The sequence below is a fragment of the Sprattus sprattus genome (assembly GCF_963457725.1).
Source record: "Sprattus sprattus genome assembly, chromosome: 14".
Taxonomy (NCBI): domain Eukaryota; kingdom Metazoa; phylum Chordata; class Actinopteri; order Clupeiformes; family Clupeidae; genus Sprattus; species Sprattus sprattus.
In genome coordinates, this window is record NC_137912.1 from 28626885 (window position 1) to 28644999 (window position 18115).

The window sequence follows — 18115 nt, forward strand, 5'->3', positions numbered from 1 at the left end:
TGTGTCTCGAACTCACTCTCATTAATCCAGCCTACTGATTTTTGTTTAGCCTCCTATCTTGATCTAATTCTTTCTATTCAGACCTTACATAACTTTCATGACCACAAATATAAATTGGCCAGAGATTTAATTTGCTTTTTTGTTCATGAATTAATGTAAAATGGTCGGAGCAAAGACTCATGGGAAATGGGATCTGCGTATCGCTCTGCCTGCCACACCACTTGCATTGTGGTGTCCCATGCTCAAGCTGTTCCAAACTATTTATTATTAATAGAAAATAGAATTCATTTTCGCATAACCTATAGTCTGCTTTGACCACTGATTTTATTAACCACCATAAGGTATTACTGTGCAGATTAAATGTAGGCTATGCGGCTAGGCTAAACGTTCCTAATTGGAGCTTGACTAATGTCCTCGTTTATCCATGTGCTCCTGTCTTTTCTTCTATGTTTTTTCAGTTGTCTGTAGCAGCCCTAAAGCGCCACCAACAGGCGGGGGGATGTACTACAGCTGGTTCATCCCAATCGGCTGGGTTCGTCCTTATGCAAATCTCTCGTTACCTGGCTCCATCTTTACGAAATTAAAAGATTCGATTCATGTGAAAAATGAACCCGCTTAGTGACTCTAGGCTCCGTCTAAATGAGGCCTGAGATGCTCCTGTACTCAGGGTAAGAGCGTGTGAAGTTATATAATCAATCAACCTTCAACCTCTGCGCCTGTTGCACTGGAGGCTCTGAATTCAGTGGCATATGGCTGGGTCAGTGGTCATGTCTAAAAGTATGTCAGACCTGCCAACCTTGAAGAAAGTTTTTGAGTACCAGGGGAGTTTCAGTTTGGCAGGGGCTTTCCACTCGGTCAATTCCCTACTCACCGCCATATCATCCAGTTATTAACATAATAAATCAGCGGCGAAGAAAACAATACAATCATATTTTCTTGGCAAGAATTCCATAAATGAAAAGAGATCTTTACATTTTGCATCATTTAGCACTTCTAAAGAATATATACACTATATATATATATATATATATATATATATATATATATACGTATACAAATACAGTATATATTTTAAAGCTCCTATTAAAGTATCCATCTATCTACTTCCAGTGGCACTTGCTCTTGACTGCTTTGCTTCATAGCTTGGCGACTTGGCCTTTTTGAGCAGAGCATTACTGAAGCCTTCCATGTGACAGAGTCCCCTTTGAGTCTTTTTTTTGGTTACGAGACTGAAAATAGTCATCTGACGTCATGATTTTTTTTTAACCTGCAAGGCTCGTCGGTTGACTGGCTGCAATAGTAGGAATTATTTGCTACGTTAGCAGTCTGTAGTCAAACACCTTTGCAATGGTCACTTTGCCCCAACAGAGAGATTCAAAGTTAGAACCGGGAGTCTCGGTGGCGTTTGAGTCAACATTACTGCAGCTAAATTTGCCTACTTCATCAGTTATTCACCCCATAGCCGTCTCGTAACCAGGCTAATCACATCGTATGCTAGCTACTACGGCTAACTTTTTATACAAAGGTTATACCCCTTGAAATGCATCATCAACTTAAGTTACCGAACATATATTTTAACGTTTTATATGTTAACATTACGGTCACATTTATGTGCTTGATTATTACTCCCCCACTTCCCATTGTACCTCAGAAATGCATTACGCCTCGGTGGATAATAAAGTAGCAGCGTAGTAGTGACCAGACGTCCTCTTTTACCCGGACATTTGGAGACTTAAAAAATGCGTCCAGCAGGGATTCCAAAACGTTCTGGGATTTTGCCTCGTCGGATATTTGTGTTTCTCTGTGTCTTTCACAAACTACGTATTACGTTCTTACAAGTTTTGGAAAGGGTATCTCCCTTCCCTTCCACCTTCTTGCGCAAGCTTTGACTGTAGACAGAACTGTTATTGGTCAACCGTCTTCCCAGTGTTGCCAGATGTAAGATATTTATCCTCCAAAACGAACATTTCGAGCCTTTGATATGATACGCCATTTACAATCTGGCAACACTGAGCACCTTGCAGCCGCCACCACTAGTTGCATGCTTACAATAGTATGACATCTTTTTTGCGCAGTTTCAGCTGGCATTTTGTACCTGCATATTTGACTAATAATTGACTAATAATTGCGGTTGGTACACAAAATGCGTGCAGGTTGGCAGGTCTGGTATGTTAAAGAGTTTGGATGGGATGATGGAGTTAATGGGGAACTTAAGTCCACGAATAGGATGCATGCATAAGTGTTGGGTGAATCCAGGTGTTGCAGGTCATTATGGAGTCTGATTATGCTGACAGCATCCCCAACAGACTGGTTGGCTTACGAGGCAAATTTGACTAAAGGTTCAACAAACATTCTGGGAACGTAGTGTAGTGACCTAGAGGGAACGTCCTATGGTAATGCTTCCCTATACAGTACATTCCCAGAACATCCTGAATGTTCCCTGAACTCCCCAAATAACATCCCCTTCCCAAAGAACTCCACATAGAAACTATCCAGGAATGTTCCAAGGCACCAGCAGGGACTGATTCAAATCACACAATGTACCAAGCAGGTGTACCAACACCATGCAAATATCTGTGCGTTTGTATTGTGTGTGTGTGTGTGTGGACGTGTGTGTGTTTACCCTCCTCCTCCTGCTCCGGTGGGGGGCTGCAGGTGGGCTCATAGCAGGCTTCATGAGAGATAGGGATGGCTGTGATGATGGAGGCTTCTCTCCCCAGCCTCCTTCTCTCCTCCTCCTGCTGCAGATTCTTCAGAATGTGTTCTGCCCGTTGATGAGAGCGTGAAACTGCACGTGCCGAGAACGATTTCTACAATCACACATAAAAATCACACATCTTCAATTGATGCCTTTTTATATTCAACCAGGTTTTATTTTGGTAGACAAATATTACAAAACAGTTTTCAAAGGTAATGCTTTGTGGGACTTACTGACTGATCTTCATTGATGGGATCCTGCACACTTCCTGTGTTCTGGGGCACCCAAGGAGGATCAAACATGGGCACACACGGCATTCCCAAGATGGGAGACGGTAAAGTGAAGTTGATACTAGGAGGTGGAATCTGTGAAACACACAAATGTGCATGTATACACACACACATAAGGAAAATAAGAAATGGTATTCTCAGATATTGCATTCATAATGAGAATTTAATAAAGTGTGATCTCTTATTCAAGTCGAGGGCTGTGGGTTGTTCAGGTTAAGAGTATGTGTATGTATGTGAAGTCCAGAGATATGGCCATCGTGTGAGGCCCCCTAACAACTATAACAAAGAAGTTGACATCTTGTCCTCTACGACTTAAAATAATCACCTTAAAGATTTGCTGTGCCCCCTCCTCCATCCGGGGCCACACCTGGTAGCGGAAGCGCCAGAGCGTGTAGAACTTCAACACAGAACTGATGCGCTGCCCTGCCTCCTGATGCTGGAACTCAGCCAACATCATCTCTGTCACGGCATCAGGAACTTTCACTGCACACAGCAGGAACATCGCAGCTGCATGATGAAGAAAAGAAGAAAAGAATAAGGAAGATAGTGGGTTACTTAAATCGCAGATCAAATGAATGCAACTGCTGCTGTAATTCTTTGAAATGAGCATAACACTTGTATCACATTGTTAGGTGAAGATTCACCCTAGTTGCCTCAGGACTCCGGAGCTGTATATAAGTATATTTATTAGGCAAACAACAACAACAACAATTGTAATCAGGCTCACTCCCAGCACAAGGCTGAAAAGTGAAGCAATGATAAACCCATCACACAAGGTTTATATAGACATAAGTTACATTTTCAGCAGGGATAACCACGTGGTCGATCGTCCGAGGCTCCCTGTATTGCAAGGATGGCAGTTTTGCACAAGGTCGGAAGAAGCACAGTCTGACCCTTCTTATCACCTCTGGTCTAAACATAATCTTGTACATATGCAGACTAAGTGGCACCTAATAATCTAAGTTAAACACACACACACACAGAAAAGCCATGTTCCTGCTTTCATACGTACATGATTCATATAAGGTAATTAATAATACAAGGCACTTGATTATTATATTCTTAAGTCATTAACAGTGTTTGGAAATAATCTCCATCACACATTGATATAAACCTTGGCCACACTCAGGAGCAATGTTAAATACGTGTTGATGCCAGCCAAGAGTTGACCCATATCAAGTTTAAAACACAAATAGTAAGTAATGATAAGATGATTAAGACATCTTTTAAATTCTCCTTTATTTAGCACATTTAACAAAAGTTGCTCCATACTAAAAAACAAGAACTATATAAGACAATAATTATAAACAGCACTACAAAGTTAACCCAAGGACTATTCTCATTAGAACAACATGGCTGAAAAAAATCCCCAATGGAGTATTGCCAGAGCATATTCATAAAGCTGATGTGTGTCTGGTTTAATTATGCTAACAGAGTATGGCTGTCAGGGGAGAAACAGAAAAGCCTTCTATTAAGTATGGCAAACAAGGCTCAAAAGCACATTGGCAAAACACAAAGGCCTATGTAGTAATGTCACAAGAAGCTCTTATCTCTGTTTTTTTTTTTTATCTACAGTGCCTTGCATTAGTATTCATATACATACTTGGATCTTTTACCCTTTTATTGATTTTATAAATCAGTCATGGTCAATATAGGTTGGCTTTTTGGACAAAAACTATTCACAAAATTTGGACAAAAGTGTCTGCTAAATTACTTAATGTAAATGTAAATGCCTTCTTTAATGTCAAAGTGAAAACAGATTTCTACACAGTTATGTCAATTCGATAAAAATATGTAATGAAAATAAGTGATTGCATAAGTATCACCCCCTTAAAATAGACTGACCTAATTCAACAGAGGTCCAGCCAATAGGTGCTAGAAGTCTCACAATTAGTGAAAACGGGAACAGTGTGCAGTGAATGTGTCTCAGGTGATTGGAGTATAACGACACCTTTGATTCTCTTCCATAAAGCTTTGATTGGTGAAGAAACCGGGCAACAGTTGTTGTATGCAGAGTCTCTCCCATCTCAGCTGCTAAAGCTTGAAACTTGAGACACATTCACTGCACACTGATCTCCTTTGCACTAATTGTGAGACTTCTAGCACCAATTGGCTGGAGCTCTGTTGAATAAGGCCACTCTATTTAAAGGGGGTGAATACTCACTTTGACTTTTTTTGTGATTTTTTTGTGTCCAAAAAGCCAACTTATATTGACCACGGCTGATTTATAAAAGCAATACAAGGGTAAAACATCCAAGGGATTGAATACTTGTGTTGGTGGGCTATTCTACATACCAACCATAACCCACTAGTGGTCTTGTCCAGCATGTGCAAAAGCAACCAGTGACGAACTCCAGGTCCAGGAGTTCAATATGGACATTCATCATAAGTAGGGGGAGACAATTTGATCCAGTGGTCATGCTGTTGAAGTGTTGTGCCTAAATTGCTGTATTCTTTTGTCTGTGTATGTGTGTGCATATTTGTGCATTTACCAGCGGCAGCAGCCATGTGTTCATCCACACTTAGAAGCAGTTCCCATGCAGCAGGCTGGATGTCTCCATACATGTCCTCTGTGAGAATAGGCGCTGCTTTTATCAGCAATGAGAGAGGTGCTGGAGACAGACTCATCACCTAGGCCGGAAACAATCATATGACTAAATATGTTGTGGAATGCTACAATTGCATCTCAGACCAATTAGAACACCTAGTTATACACTCCTATCAAACATGACCTAGAAAATTACCATATTTAGTTTAATGGTGAAGCATACTAATGACTTTATTCAGGGGAAGATACAATACATCAGAGCCCATTTCAGTGTCATTGTCTTCCAACCTGCACATGGAAATATGGCATGGTACATAACAACAACAATTGTTGACTTTAAACATCCAATTCTCAATGAGTATTAAAGATATTACAGTAGTTTGTTTCCTGCTGGTATGAGAATCGTTGTAGTCTTAAGGCGATATGAAGTCAAATATGATATATGAAACATACATAAAACAGAAATTCCCACAAAGAACACAATTAGGTGAATAAATAATTTAAAAAAATGTATCCATTTTCAATTTTATTAAAATCTTTTCTTCACTTCATTTTGATATGCTTAAAAAGGCTATAATGGGCATATCGTGAAATTGCGCGCACCCACCACATGCTCTGTTTGAGGGAAGTTTGCAATGCATACCTGTGAGTGAGTGATTTACTGTGAGTGTGTGAGTGTGAGATTGTGAGTAACACTTAAGTTTTTTGATATTTAAAGTCCTTTTGATGAATAAGTATTTAGTTTATCGCACAAAAACTTAAGACTGTCATTACTCATAAAGCTATTGTGTGCTGTATGCTTGAAATTATAGGCTGAATAATCAGTGCTGAATAATCATTTGATGGGCAATGGTCTGCTACTGTTGAGCAATCTCACTTTGCATTTTATCAGGATTAAATAGTGTTTTTTTTTTAACTACCTCATTGTAATTTATATGTTTTTGAGATTCATTTGAGTTGCGGTTGCAACACTACAATGAATCTATCGACCTATCCACCTATCTTTCTTTTTTTTCTCTTAGAATCGAAAACTGCTTTTACATTTGGCACAGTTTAATTAGGGGAGCTGGGTACATGGAACTGACATATTGTGAATCTCAAACTCTGTTGTCTCATCCTACAAATGCAAATCCTGCATATGCAAAGGGGGCTGTAAAACGGGCCAATTCCACCAATCCCCCACTGTGTCGTAACATTGGTTACTCGTTAATATTACGCCTCCAATCTGAACATATATATGTGTTGTTATTGTTAATAGATCTTGTTAGTTTTGGAGTTCATTGGGTGGAATTTGTATTGGCGTGTCCATCTGTGTACCTGATTCCTGATGTACTTGAGCATTCCTATGTCCTTCTTCCCTTCTGTATTACTGTCAGTGGGCCGTCTCTTCATGGAGGGAGTCCTGAGACAGGACTTATCAGAGCACTGCATAAGGATGAACACACACACACACACACACACACACACACACAGACACACACACACACACACACACACACACACACGCCCAAATATCCATTGGATTCACAGATATAGACTTTGCAATATGATAACCAGCAAAGCATCCATCTCCAATTAAATGATTTATGGTAGACAAGCGATATAATATGACATAATATAATATGATATAATATATCATATAATATACTGTATGAAACCTCTTTGTTCTTCTTTGTCCGTATCCCAATGTTCACTGCAGAGGCATCTCTCATGCCATCCACCGTCTCACCATACAACAGCTTAATGGCTCTGACCAGGCGAGCACATGAGCGGCTATGGTGCTGGTAGCAGCGAGGATGACAGAAGTCCTGATGTGTGCAGATGAAACTCTGCTGATTACACAGCAGAATCATCACCTATGTAGAGAAGAATAATGGATGACTTAAATTGAGGCTAGTCAATTCAAGCGAAAACTGCAGCTATTCACACAACATAACATTATCAAAATAAGAGTACCATAACAATAATACATGTCATTAGAAATGACAAATTACATCTCTTTGTGAAACCTTGAACTGAATTAATTGATAAATGAAGACCTGGAAATGGCATTTGAACCCCCTGTATGAGACGGATGGCAAATCCAGCAATCATTTGATACATTTCTTGCATACGTTTTATATTAGCCTCACATGAAAAGATTATTATTATTATGATGGGTTGTATTGAATTGTTAAATTTTTTACATGTATCGTGGGAGACATTGCAGATGTCTTAAGGTGTTACATAGGAGGATACAAGACAAAATAACATTTCCTGTTATCTTTCTTTAAAAATATCAAAATGATATGGACATTTTGGGCAACTCCCTACTCTAATAACTTACGTGTAGCCAAGACATGTTGCGGTGATAGTTCTCCTCCCCTCCACCTGAGCTCTGGCCTTCTGGTTCAATACTTGGCTCACTTGTGCTGCATGGGCTTCCTATCAGTACACACCGGTACAGGATAAGACACAGATGTAGTGAGTGTTCATTTAACATGATCAAAACAGTAAATGCAGTCAAAAGCCTGCCACGGATGCCAGATAGTAGCCAGACCTGATCCACCTGAGCCGCTGAGACCCACACAGCTACCAGACGGACCCTGGCCAGATGTTGCTGTTGTTAGGTTTGGGTGAATTTCAGATATCAGACCATAACTTCACACACCATACTACATCTCAATAAGACCCCCACTCAAGCTTGGCTCCTGGCATGGAGCCAGAGCTACTAAAATCTAATTGTTGGACTTCGTCTACAGCCACGACCAGATGGTTGAAGCCAAACATATTAGTATTTATATGGCCTTACCTGGCTTAAGCCCTTGGTCAAAGCCAGACCTACCCTTTGACCTCCAGACACACCCACCTCCTCCCCTTACACCTATGATATTGTTTATATGTTCATTCTACATTATAAGAACTCTACATTTCCGTAATGTAAAAAGACTTTTCCTCGCAAACGAAGACGTGCCTCCGGCACCGTGCTGTGCCGAGGTCACTGTGCTAACTTGAAGTACAGCATTACTCTCACACTTTTAACCTACTGGGGCCTCTCCTGTCAATCAGACCATTTTAGTGGTAGGAGCCGGTACTATGAATATGACGTCATGGCCACCACCACATCAGAAGGGTTCTAGACAGTCTGGAGTCAATATTCAGCAGTCATGGACCGCCAGTCACATGCAAGTCTGACAAAGGACCTCAGTTCAGATCTAAACCATTCAGACTGTACTGCTCATGCTAGCAGACATTAGCCACTTTGCCATAGATACTGCCAAACCTGTTATGGTTATGTTGGTACTCACTCTGCCAGACTAGGTAGACAGATCGTGCTGGTTATCATAGACGGTCCTGAACCATTTGACATTTAAATGAAATATCGAGATAGGCTATTAAAGACTAAACCATTAGCTATGATAGTGAAGACTTGCAATAAAGGGGATTATGACAATTCTGAATCGCAGAAAACAAGACCAGCAAGTTGACTATTTCGTAGTCGACATTCAGATAGTTGGTATTTAGTGTTGGTAGTTTCTTCATTTACTTCAAAAATACAGCAGATGAGTGATTTATTTTGAATACTGTTCTGTAATCTTAATCTAACTGTATTCTTAAAGCATAATGTGTGCTGTATGCTCATAATTATAATAATTAGCATTAGGGCTGCATAGTCTGTCATTTGCTGGGTGAGGGTCTGCTCCTGTTAAGCAATCACACTTTGCATTGTCTTGTGGAATCGGTCTCTAGCTCCCTCAGTTATTTTACAGCCTGGCTGAATAACCCTCAGCCCGAGTGATTTTAGAGACGGAAGAGAGACACTGCGATGGATCCGGATCACATCTATCATAACAATTGGGCCAGATCCACCAAGCAGACTTATTCCTGGTTACATAAAACACTTAGGGCCTGATTAACTAACAGGATTGCGCTCATTTCAGGCGTAAAATAGCGGTCGTTAACATAAAACGGTATTTACTAAGGGACCGCATTTGAGTAGAGGCGCATATTAACGCTTTGGGGGTGTGAACGTGGGAGGGCACGGAAACGTGGGTGGAACGTGGGCGTGAAGCGCAATTTAATGGGAGGAGAGAAGGTAAGTGCGCCTAATGATGTATTGCGTGGTATTTACTAAAACTGCCTGGCGAGCGCACGTCTCTAATTTGCGGGATAATTCTCCGCCTCATAAAAGCACGTCTTAACCAGGAAGCGCATTTCCATTGAGTCTGAAAACGTTATGGCAGCAGTTATAAGAGCAAGGCGAAGACATAGACAGAGACAGCGCACAACATTTTTTTTTACAACTCGTGTAACAATTTTTCAGTTAAGCGAACCACAAATCATTAGACGGTACAGGTTAACCAGCCACGCAATACTTCAATTACTGAACCAGATCAGAGACGACATCGAACCCTCCATCCTGCAATCACATTCCATTCCATCAGTTGTTAAACTCCTGGCAACATTTGCAAATATTGGCCTCCGGATAATTTCAAACAGTTATAGCATCTGCAGTTGGTATATCTCAGCCTTCACTTAGCCAAATATTCACCCAGGTACTCGACGCATCGACGCACTGGTCAATATACATTTCCCCACTACGATAGCTGAAATTAAACTTTCCGAACGTAATTGGAGCCATTGATCGCACCACATACAAACAGTCCCACCTTCAATCCACGAACAAATTTACCGAAACAGAAAGCAGACATATTCAATGAATGTCCAGGTCATATGTGATGCCAACATGACCATTACTTACGTGGTAGTGGTCTGTCCATGACAGTTTTATCTTCCGGAATAGTGCCATCTATCCATGATTGAGCAACGGTGATTTTGGAGAGGCCTGGCTACTTGGTAAATGTATTTGTTTCAGTGGGGATATATTGTAGTGAACCCATGTCCCTTGTAGAACGTATTAATCTCGCCATGTACACATCTTTATTGTTATAATAGACAGTTTATGCATTAATGCCACCAATAGCATATTATTTATACTCGCTGTAGGTGATGGCGGGCAGAACAACAATATAACCCATTGAATCAGGTTCAGTGATTGAGCAAACGTGAACCAATATATCTATCTCCTCTTCGCTGAACCACAGTTTTTTCTTCCTCGAATCTCCATGGTGCCAGTAACTTGCAGGCGATTTCTCCCGTCTTTTAACGGTGCGCTTAATAATGATTGCCCAGCCGAATCTGGTTTGATAAATATCACGGAAAATGCGGGGGGAACACAGTGCGTTAATGTGCGCCTGGCAAAGGCGCAGATTAAGCTGTGGTCGCAATGTTAATATATCAGGCCCTTTACAGGGCGGAGTAAGCACAGAGTGGCCAGCGCGGATCTGGTTTGATAAATACCACGGAAAAGGCGCAAAAAACACAGTGCGTTAATGTGCGACTGCAGATTAAGCTGCGGTCGCAATGTTAGTAAATCAGGCCCTTAATGTTTAAAATATGTTTTTCTGGAGAACAGACCATATGCCCATATATTTCGCATCAAATTTTTCAGTTCATCAAAATATTTTTCTTTTATCTCCGGTGCATATACCTTCAAAGTCATACAGCATAATGTTAAATAACAGTGCAAGATGGGTTTTTACCTATGTCAGTGACTGTGTCTCTGCTCTGAGACAGAAGTCCTTCCTCATTTTCAGACTCCGAATCCTGTCGGGACATCTTAGTGCTCTTAAGACTCCCTGCACGTTTGATGGAAGAGAGAGAGCCCCCCTTTTTGATTCGAAAACTCCGGGCTCCTTTAATCTGCAGCAAACGGGATCCTCCAATTCGAATCTTTCTGATAGGAGCTTAAGAGGGGAGACAGAAATCAGAGTATAAGTATTATGGTATACAATAGTACTTTTAATGGAACACAATGTGTAACCATATCAAACCATTGGAGGAGCACAGTGGTTGAGTGCATTTAAATAGGTTGCTGCCAAACCAATGGCTCTCCTTCAGATGTGAGTAGGAGTTTTAAACTTGTAGTTGTAGTTCTAGCAACTACAGGGAGCCGGTTTAGGGTCACTAACAGAGGGGTTACACATGTCCCTTTGGCAAATGTGCCGCTACATTCTGGATCATCTGCAATGGTCTAACCACACATGCAGGCAAGCATGCTAGTCTAGAATAACCAGGGCCTGCAGGGATTATGATGATGAACCATGGACGTTGGATGTTAACATTGTGTGGCTGGATTGGCGGGGAATACCAGGAGTTCAGTTTTGGATAGATTGAGCTGAAGGTTATGGTTCCACATCCAAACTGAAATATCACTGAGGCAGAAATGGGAGCAAAGTGTCATCTGTAGATGTGTTGCACATGGAGCCCTGCATACAGTGGCTTCCAGTAATATCGTCACCCTTTGTTAATATGAGCAAAGTGTCCCGTGTTAAAAAAAAGTATATATCAAAATAGGACCTGTAATTCAAAATATTTAGAAATATGCTTCCTTGCAATTATTCAAAAGTAAAGTTAATTCCCATTTTAAAACAAAAATATTTGTTCCATCTATGCTAGCAGCAGTAATTTACAGTACAGTACTGGGACCACCTCAATCAATTTTCAGGTAAAGATGTCCTTTGTTAACTGAATTGGTGTCACCATGCTAAATCATTCTGTCAGCCTGTAAAAGTGTTTCATCAAAGAGTTTCTGCACTTGAAGACAACCCGGTTTTAAAATGGAATGTGTTTTACTTCGATGACAGTTAATATAAATAAAACAAAACAGAAAATATATACACCACATCCATGAATTAAATCTTCCATCCCTTTTTGGGACTCACCCATGGGCTCTTGATTTTTTTTGTCTTCATAAGCAGTGTCAGATTTGAGTGTGTGGCTGCTGCTGTTCAGGGAATCATGTCCATCCTCATCATCCAGGATACCAGCAAAACTAATCTTGCGCTCATATCGATGACGCCCTAACTCAGGGTCCAAACGCAGACGACAACTGTCAAGGTCCTTCAAAAGAGCAAATAAAAGCACCAAAAAACCTGATAAGCACAATACATAAACAGAGCTTCAAGTCATTCCTCTTAATGAATCAAGTCATATTTGACAGGTAAAACAATGTTGGGCAACTTTGTGTGGGTTGCCTTAATACTTCATAATAATCTTCAGATTGTATCAAAGGCAATTCCTAATGAGCAGTCATTTACAGGGACTTGACTGTACCAGTATTTTGAGTCTGTATTATTTTTCTTATTTTTTGTGTGTGTAGTAATCTGTTTACAGCACATTATGGATACTGACCACCAGGGGTTCAGCACGTGGGCGGGGGAGGCAAGGGAACGTCTCTCGGAGGAAGGTGGTGATCTCCAGCAGCAACTGGCATGCTGCCATCTTCAGAGCAAATGGGCACCCGCATTTGGTAGGATTCACTGTGTCTACAATCAAATAAATATGCATGTATGAGTAAATCCATTGCATGTGAAAATCATTTTCCTAATTCTCTGTTGAGCTGAGGATCCACACAAGGTTTCATTCAAATGAATTTTTCCTTTTTACTGTAGACATGTGATAAGTCCTTGGGGGGTTTAGACCTTATTTGCTGTGTTGTGACTTCAGACTTATGGTGCTCTATAACGTAATAATGAATCAAATACATTCTACCAGGGACTTAGGCAGGTATATGATTCATATTTCAAAAGGCAAAATGGTGAAACTCTTGTTCAGGCTTAATGCTTGTTCTGGGTAAACCTACTGTCGTCTAAGAAATCCTCATCCTCATCCTCCTTCCTCATCTTCCGCTTGGTCTCCTCATCAAAGATAAATCCTAGAATATTTGCTGGACTCTCACTGTCTGAGTGACACAATTCACTTAAACGTGTCCCGATAGCCTGAGAATTGCACACAAGCATATTCACAAACATCAAAATGTCAAAATACTTTAATAACATCAAAATACAACTAGATCTGAAGAGTAAACACTTCAGAGATAATAGGATGTGGATACATGGAGGGAGAGTTTGAGAAAGAGGAGATGAGGACAGGATACATGAATAGACTGATAAAGAGGGAGAGAAAATACAGGAAGGTAATGGAGAGAACCATCTTAACAGTTGCCAGCTGCTAGCGTGTGTTGATATCATGTAAATATGTGTGTCAATATGCACTCGTGAATATAGCAACCAGGAAACACATTAGCTGACAAGTTTAATTTCTCAAAATCAGCTCACAAATAAAAAGCAGTTTTGGGTTCAAAAGTGATCACAACCACAAATGGCTTCACATAAACAAAGCAAACAAAGGGACATAAACAAAGCAAGGGCTTACTCTGATATCAATGTAATGTTAGCGCATGAGGGGGAGAGGAACACGCCCTTTTCGAACATGTTAATTGAATGGTTGTATTTCTCACTGCAGGCATGACAGAAGATTATCGTTCATGGGACATTGCTGGTTTTCATTGTGAGTGGGAATGGGGGATTTATGTGTGTGTGTCCGTGTGGGGAGGAAGTGTAAGGTGTGCTTATGAAAGCAGGAGCATGGCTTTTCTCTGTGTGTGTGTAACTAGAATATTAGGTGCCACTTAGTCTGCATGTGAACAAGAGCATGTTTAGCCCAGAGGAGATAAGACGGGAACTGTGCTTCTTCCGACGTTGTGCAAAACTGCCATCCTTGCAAGACAGGGAGCCTCGGACGTGAGAAATCCACCACGTTTTCACCTATCACCATTCCTACTTCATACAACTTTGAAATAGCTAGTAGAACTTGCATCATAACTACAAAGCATGACGTAATGTTAAATAAACTGCAGTTAATACACTGGTTTGTTTTATAAAATTACATAAAATATTTGAATTCGGTTTATATACAGTGCGGTTAATAGAAGCACCTGGGTCAATTTATAATAATATATGTTTTATTAGAGATGTTTTGGATCTAAGAAAGCGCAAAACAAGAGCGAATAACAACAGGGAAATACACTGTTTAGCATTGGCTGGGCGCTATCCACATAATCAGCTGTGCTGAATGTATGATCCTTACAAGTTGGACATCATTATAAAGAGAGAATAAACAGGCTTTCCAACGATACAAAATACAATGCCAATTAGCATTGTTACAACAGAGAAACAACCGACAAAACCTAAAATTCCAAACTTTTGGGGGATTTCCATCCAGCCTTTTAATGCACACAGGAAATTGTGAGTTTAAATGCTTTATATTTGTATAAAATCTCCTGAATCAAATATTAAGTATAATGCAACTAAGGTTAACAAAAATATTTCTTATTGTTGCATACATTCTCATTTGTTGCAATTGTATCATGTGTTTCCGTTTAAGTCCCTGTCAACCTTACGTTTGGATCACACAGCTGTCCATAACTCCTCCCTTGATTAGGAGAGCGTCCATTTTAATTCACATAACACTGCAGATGGGAATGCATATTTCGTGTCATTAGCTGAATGATATTATTAAGAGCAGTTTTCTTTCATGAGCTGAATAGTATTATTAAGAGCTGTTTTCTTTCATTAGCTGAATGATACAATTAAAGCTGTTTTCTTGGAACGGATGTGGCTTGGTTGTATGGATAGATTGTATGCAAGAAATTTACTGATATAAATTGCCACCACAGATGAGACTCAAATCATGCCTGGTATGTAATGAGTTATGTACATCTGTGTGTTTGTAACATGTAAATAGTGTGTACATGAGTGTGTGTAATATGAGTTGTGTACATGAGTGTGTGTAACATGCGTTGTGTACATGTGTGTGTTTGCAACATGAGTTGTGTACATGTGTGTGTTTGTAACATGTAAATAGTGTGTACATGTGTGTGTGTGTAACATGAGTTGTGTACATGAGTGTGTGAAACATGAGTTGTGTACATGTGTGTGTTTGGAACTCACATCGCCCCACTGGCAGAAGTGTTTGGCAGCGTTCCACTGAAGCTTTTGATTCCTTTTGTTTCCAACAACTGGCGATCGTCCACGTGACAAACCTCGCTTGGTTATGTTAACATGGTGGCCCTTCATCCACTCAGGCCAGTTACCACGGTTACAGCGATGCACAAACCGTGCACACTCCACAAAGAGTGAAGCTCTGGCCACAACTGGAGCTTCCTGATGAAGAAAGAAAAAGGTAAGAAAGACGAAAGTACAATGAAAAATATCTTTTATGAAAAGACAAAAAGACAGAAATAGAAACCATTTGGTTCAAGGAGCAGGCAAAGACACAGAATAATAACAAATAATAACAGAAAAACTATGGGAGGCTATATTTAATAGGGGTTTTTACTCCATCAGTGCACACAGAGTTAAACTAACCAGATCAAGAGCAGCAGCCAGTATGGAAGCATCTGGAATGGTACCGGGCTCACAGCAGTTGAGGAGAAACTGGAATCGTTTCATTCCTTGTCGAATTGCACCAAGGTTTACTACATTCCGGTTCTTCAGTGCCTCCTGACTGGCTACCAGCCGCTCCTGGAAACTATGGCATCCTAAATAAGAGACCAGACACAGACACGTGACCGGGGGTGTGAGGAGGGGGGGTTCAAATATCAATTAAAATGATACATAAAATTCTGCACCATTGTAACATCATATCATTTGTGCTAACAAAGGAATAATGGAAACAAAATGGAAAAAAGACATTCAAATCGATCAACACAGAAAGACATACAGTACATACAGACAGACAGATAGACTGAAAAAGAAAGGGAGGGTCTACCATCCTTGTCTTCCGTATGGTGGACCTTGGAGGGGTTCCGCCGTCCTGATCTCCATTTCCCGAGTCGCTTGAAGAAGGTCTCCTCTTCGTCATGGCCAAACTCCATTCCACCCGCCTCGGACAGTTTCACTGCACTTGTGAACTTCACCTGCATGAACAACAAGAGTTCTATGGGTTTGTGTTCGCTTCGTTAAAATGATAGCCTCATTAAAGCCTCGCAGAGTGTAGCAGATCGCAGAGTGAAGCCCTCGTTCCAATATAAGCCTTTTAACAACTTCAAACATACAGTATGTTTCTGGTAGCTGTTGATCAGTCCTGCACACCAGTAAGGAGGACTTTGGGCCCATTCCTCTATAGAGCAGTACTTCATCTCGGTCAAAGTTATTGGATATCTTGCTTCCTGACACTACATTTCTATTGGATTATGATTAAGGTTCAGCCTTAAATTCAGACTAAAGTTCCCTCTGAACCATTCTTTGGTTGTCTGATTGATATGTTTACAGTCTTTCTGGGTCATTCTGAAAGACCCACCTTCTTGTGTGCTTCAACTCATGTTCAATTGCAACAGAATATCCTGACACAATGGTGAATTCATAGTTTTGTCAATGAAGACATGCTGTCCTGGTCCTCCTCATCAGTGTAGCCTGTCAGCATTTCTCATGGGCTTCTCCTCCAATGTTCCAGTCAACAGTTGAGCCCATATTCCTACCAATAACCTGTAGTTTATTAGTTATCCAGGGTATTCCCAAGAGCTTGGTTTTAGGTCCTCTCCTATCCACCATCTCCTCCCACTTGAGGATATCCTTTTGCATACTGGTGTTCATAGTGGAGCTTTTACACTAACACACACACACACACACACACACACACACACACACACACACACACACACACACACACACACACACACACACACACACACACACACACACAGCCCGTTTTCCTGCCAGAACGTCCAACAAAAAGCTTTGGAGCTCATGTAAGCCAACAATAATATAGCCAAATTCCACAATTTACATCCATGGAAGCTAGTTCTTCTGACTAAATAACTAAATACAATAAAAATTCACAATATCTCTCTAAAGTGACCTCTTCACTTGACATATTATAGCTACTCAAAGCGGCTTTAGACAGTGACATCATTTTGGAATTAGCTACAAAGTGGACAACGTACATTCACTTCCACGTTTGGAAAGGCAAGGTTAGGGAGGGACATTCAGGTGGCTACAATCTGCAACCTCATTGCTTGATACTTAATCCTACACACAGCAGCTTTGAATTGTACACTCATAGACAAATTGGCATTGACTGTCTGTAGCAGTGCTGACATATAACAAGCTCCTTAGACTGATAAGAGCAATCAAATAGTTGCCTAAAATAGGTGCATATTCTTCAATCACATCAAAATCTACATCTCCAACAGTGATGATCTAAACCGAGTAAAGCCACAGATTGTGCACTAACTGTACAATCATGAGTAGAACATTGTATAAAACATAGATAAAACATATATAAAAAGTCAAGTACGTCATGGAGGCCTCTCGCATTCACACACACTTTTTCAAATTCAAGGGTATTTCTAAAATAGTCAGGGACCTGTCAAAGACAAACTCAAACACACAAACCTTTGAACTCTGACGAATGAAAGAGAGACGATCGACTGAGCTGATGTCTAATAGGTCCTCTACACCATCCGTTAAACCAGACAGGGACGAGCGTTTCAGCCAGTTACCTAAAGGAAATGCCACAAAATGTAAATAAAAAGTAAGATTGGCAAAGGGAGTGAGAATAAAAATTGAGAGACTTAGATACACATTTATATAGACACAAAACAGAGGAGTAGACAGCACACAGACATGCATAAAACTAGGTGAGAATAAGTTGAATGGTAAGATGACTCAGCTTCAGAAACACAAGGAATGCCAC

General features: G+C 40.5%; 1 protein-coding gene across 1 annotated transcript in view; it reads right to left on the reverse strand.

The window, feature by feature from the left end:
• unc80 (unc-80 homolog (C. elegans)) overlaps positions 1-18115 on the reverse strand; it is a gene marked incomplete at both ends in the record, with an annotated part of 119759 nt that overhangs the window by 58163 nt on the left and 43481 nt on the right. Inside the window, 15 exons of the mRNA XM_080851750.1 lie at positions 2624-2810; positions 2932-3063; positions 3314-3495; positions 5481-5619; positions 6854-6961; positions 7195-7392; positions 7863-7960; positions 11119-11322; positions 12301-12478; positions 12770-12903; positions 13221-13356; positions 15370-15582; positions 15787-15959; positions 16190-16337; positions 17815-17921. Coding sequence (XP_080707876.1) covers positions 2624-2810; positions 2932-3063; positions 3314-3495; positions 5481-5619; positions 6854-6961; positions 7195-7392; positions 7863-7960; positions 11119-11322; positions 12301-12478; positions 12770-12903; positions 13221-13356; positions 15370-15582; positions 15787-15959; positions 16190-16337; positions 17815-17921 — 2337 coding nt within the window. The remainder of the gene's footprint in view (positions 1-2623; positions 2811-2931; positions 3064-3313; positions 3496-5480; positions 5620-6853; positions 6962-7194; positions 7393-7862; positions 7961-11118; positions 11323-12300; positions 12479-12769; positions 12904-13220; positions 13357-15369; positions 15583-15786; positions 15960-16189; positions 16338-17814; positions 17922-18115) is intronic.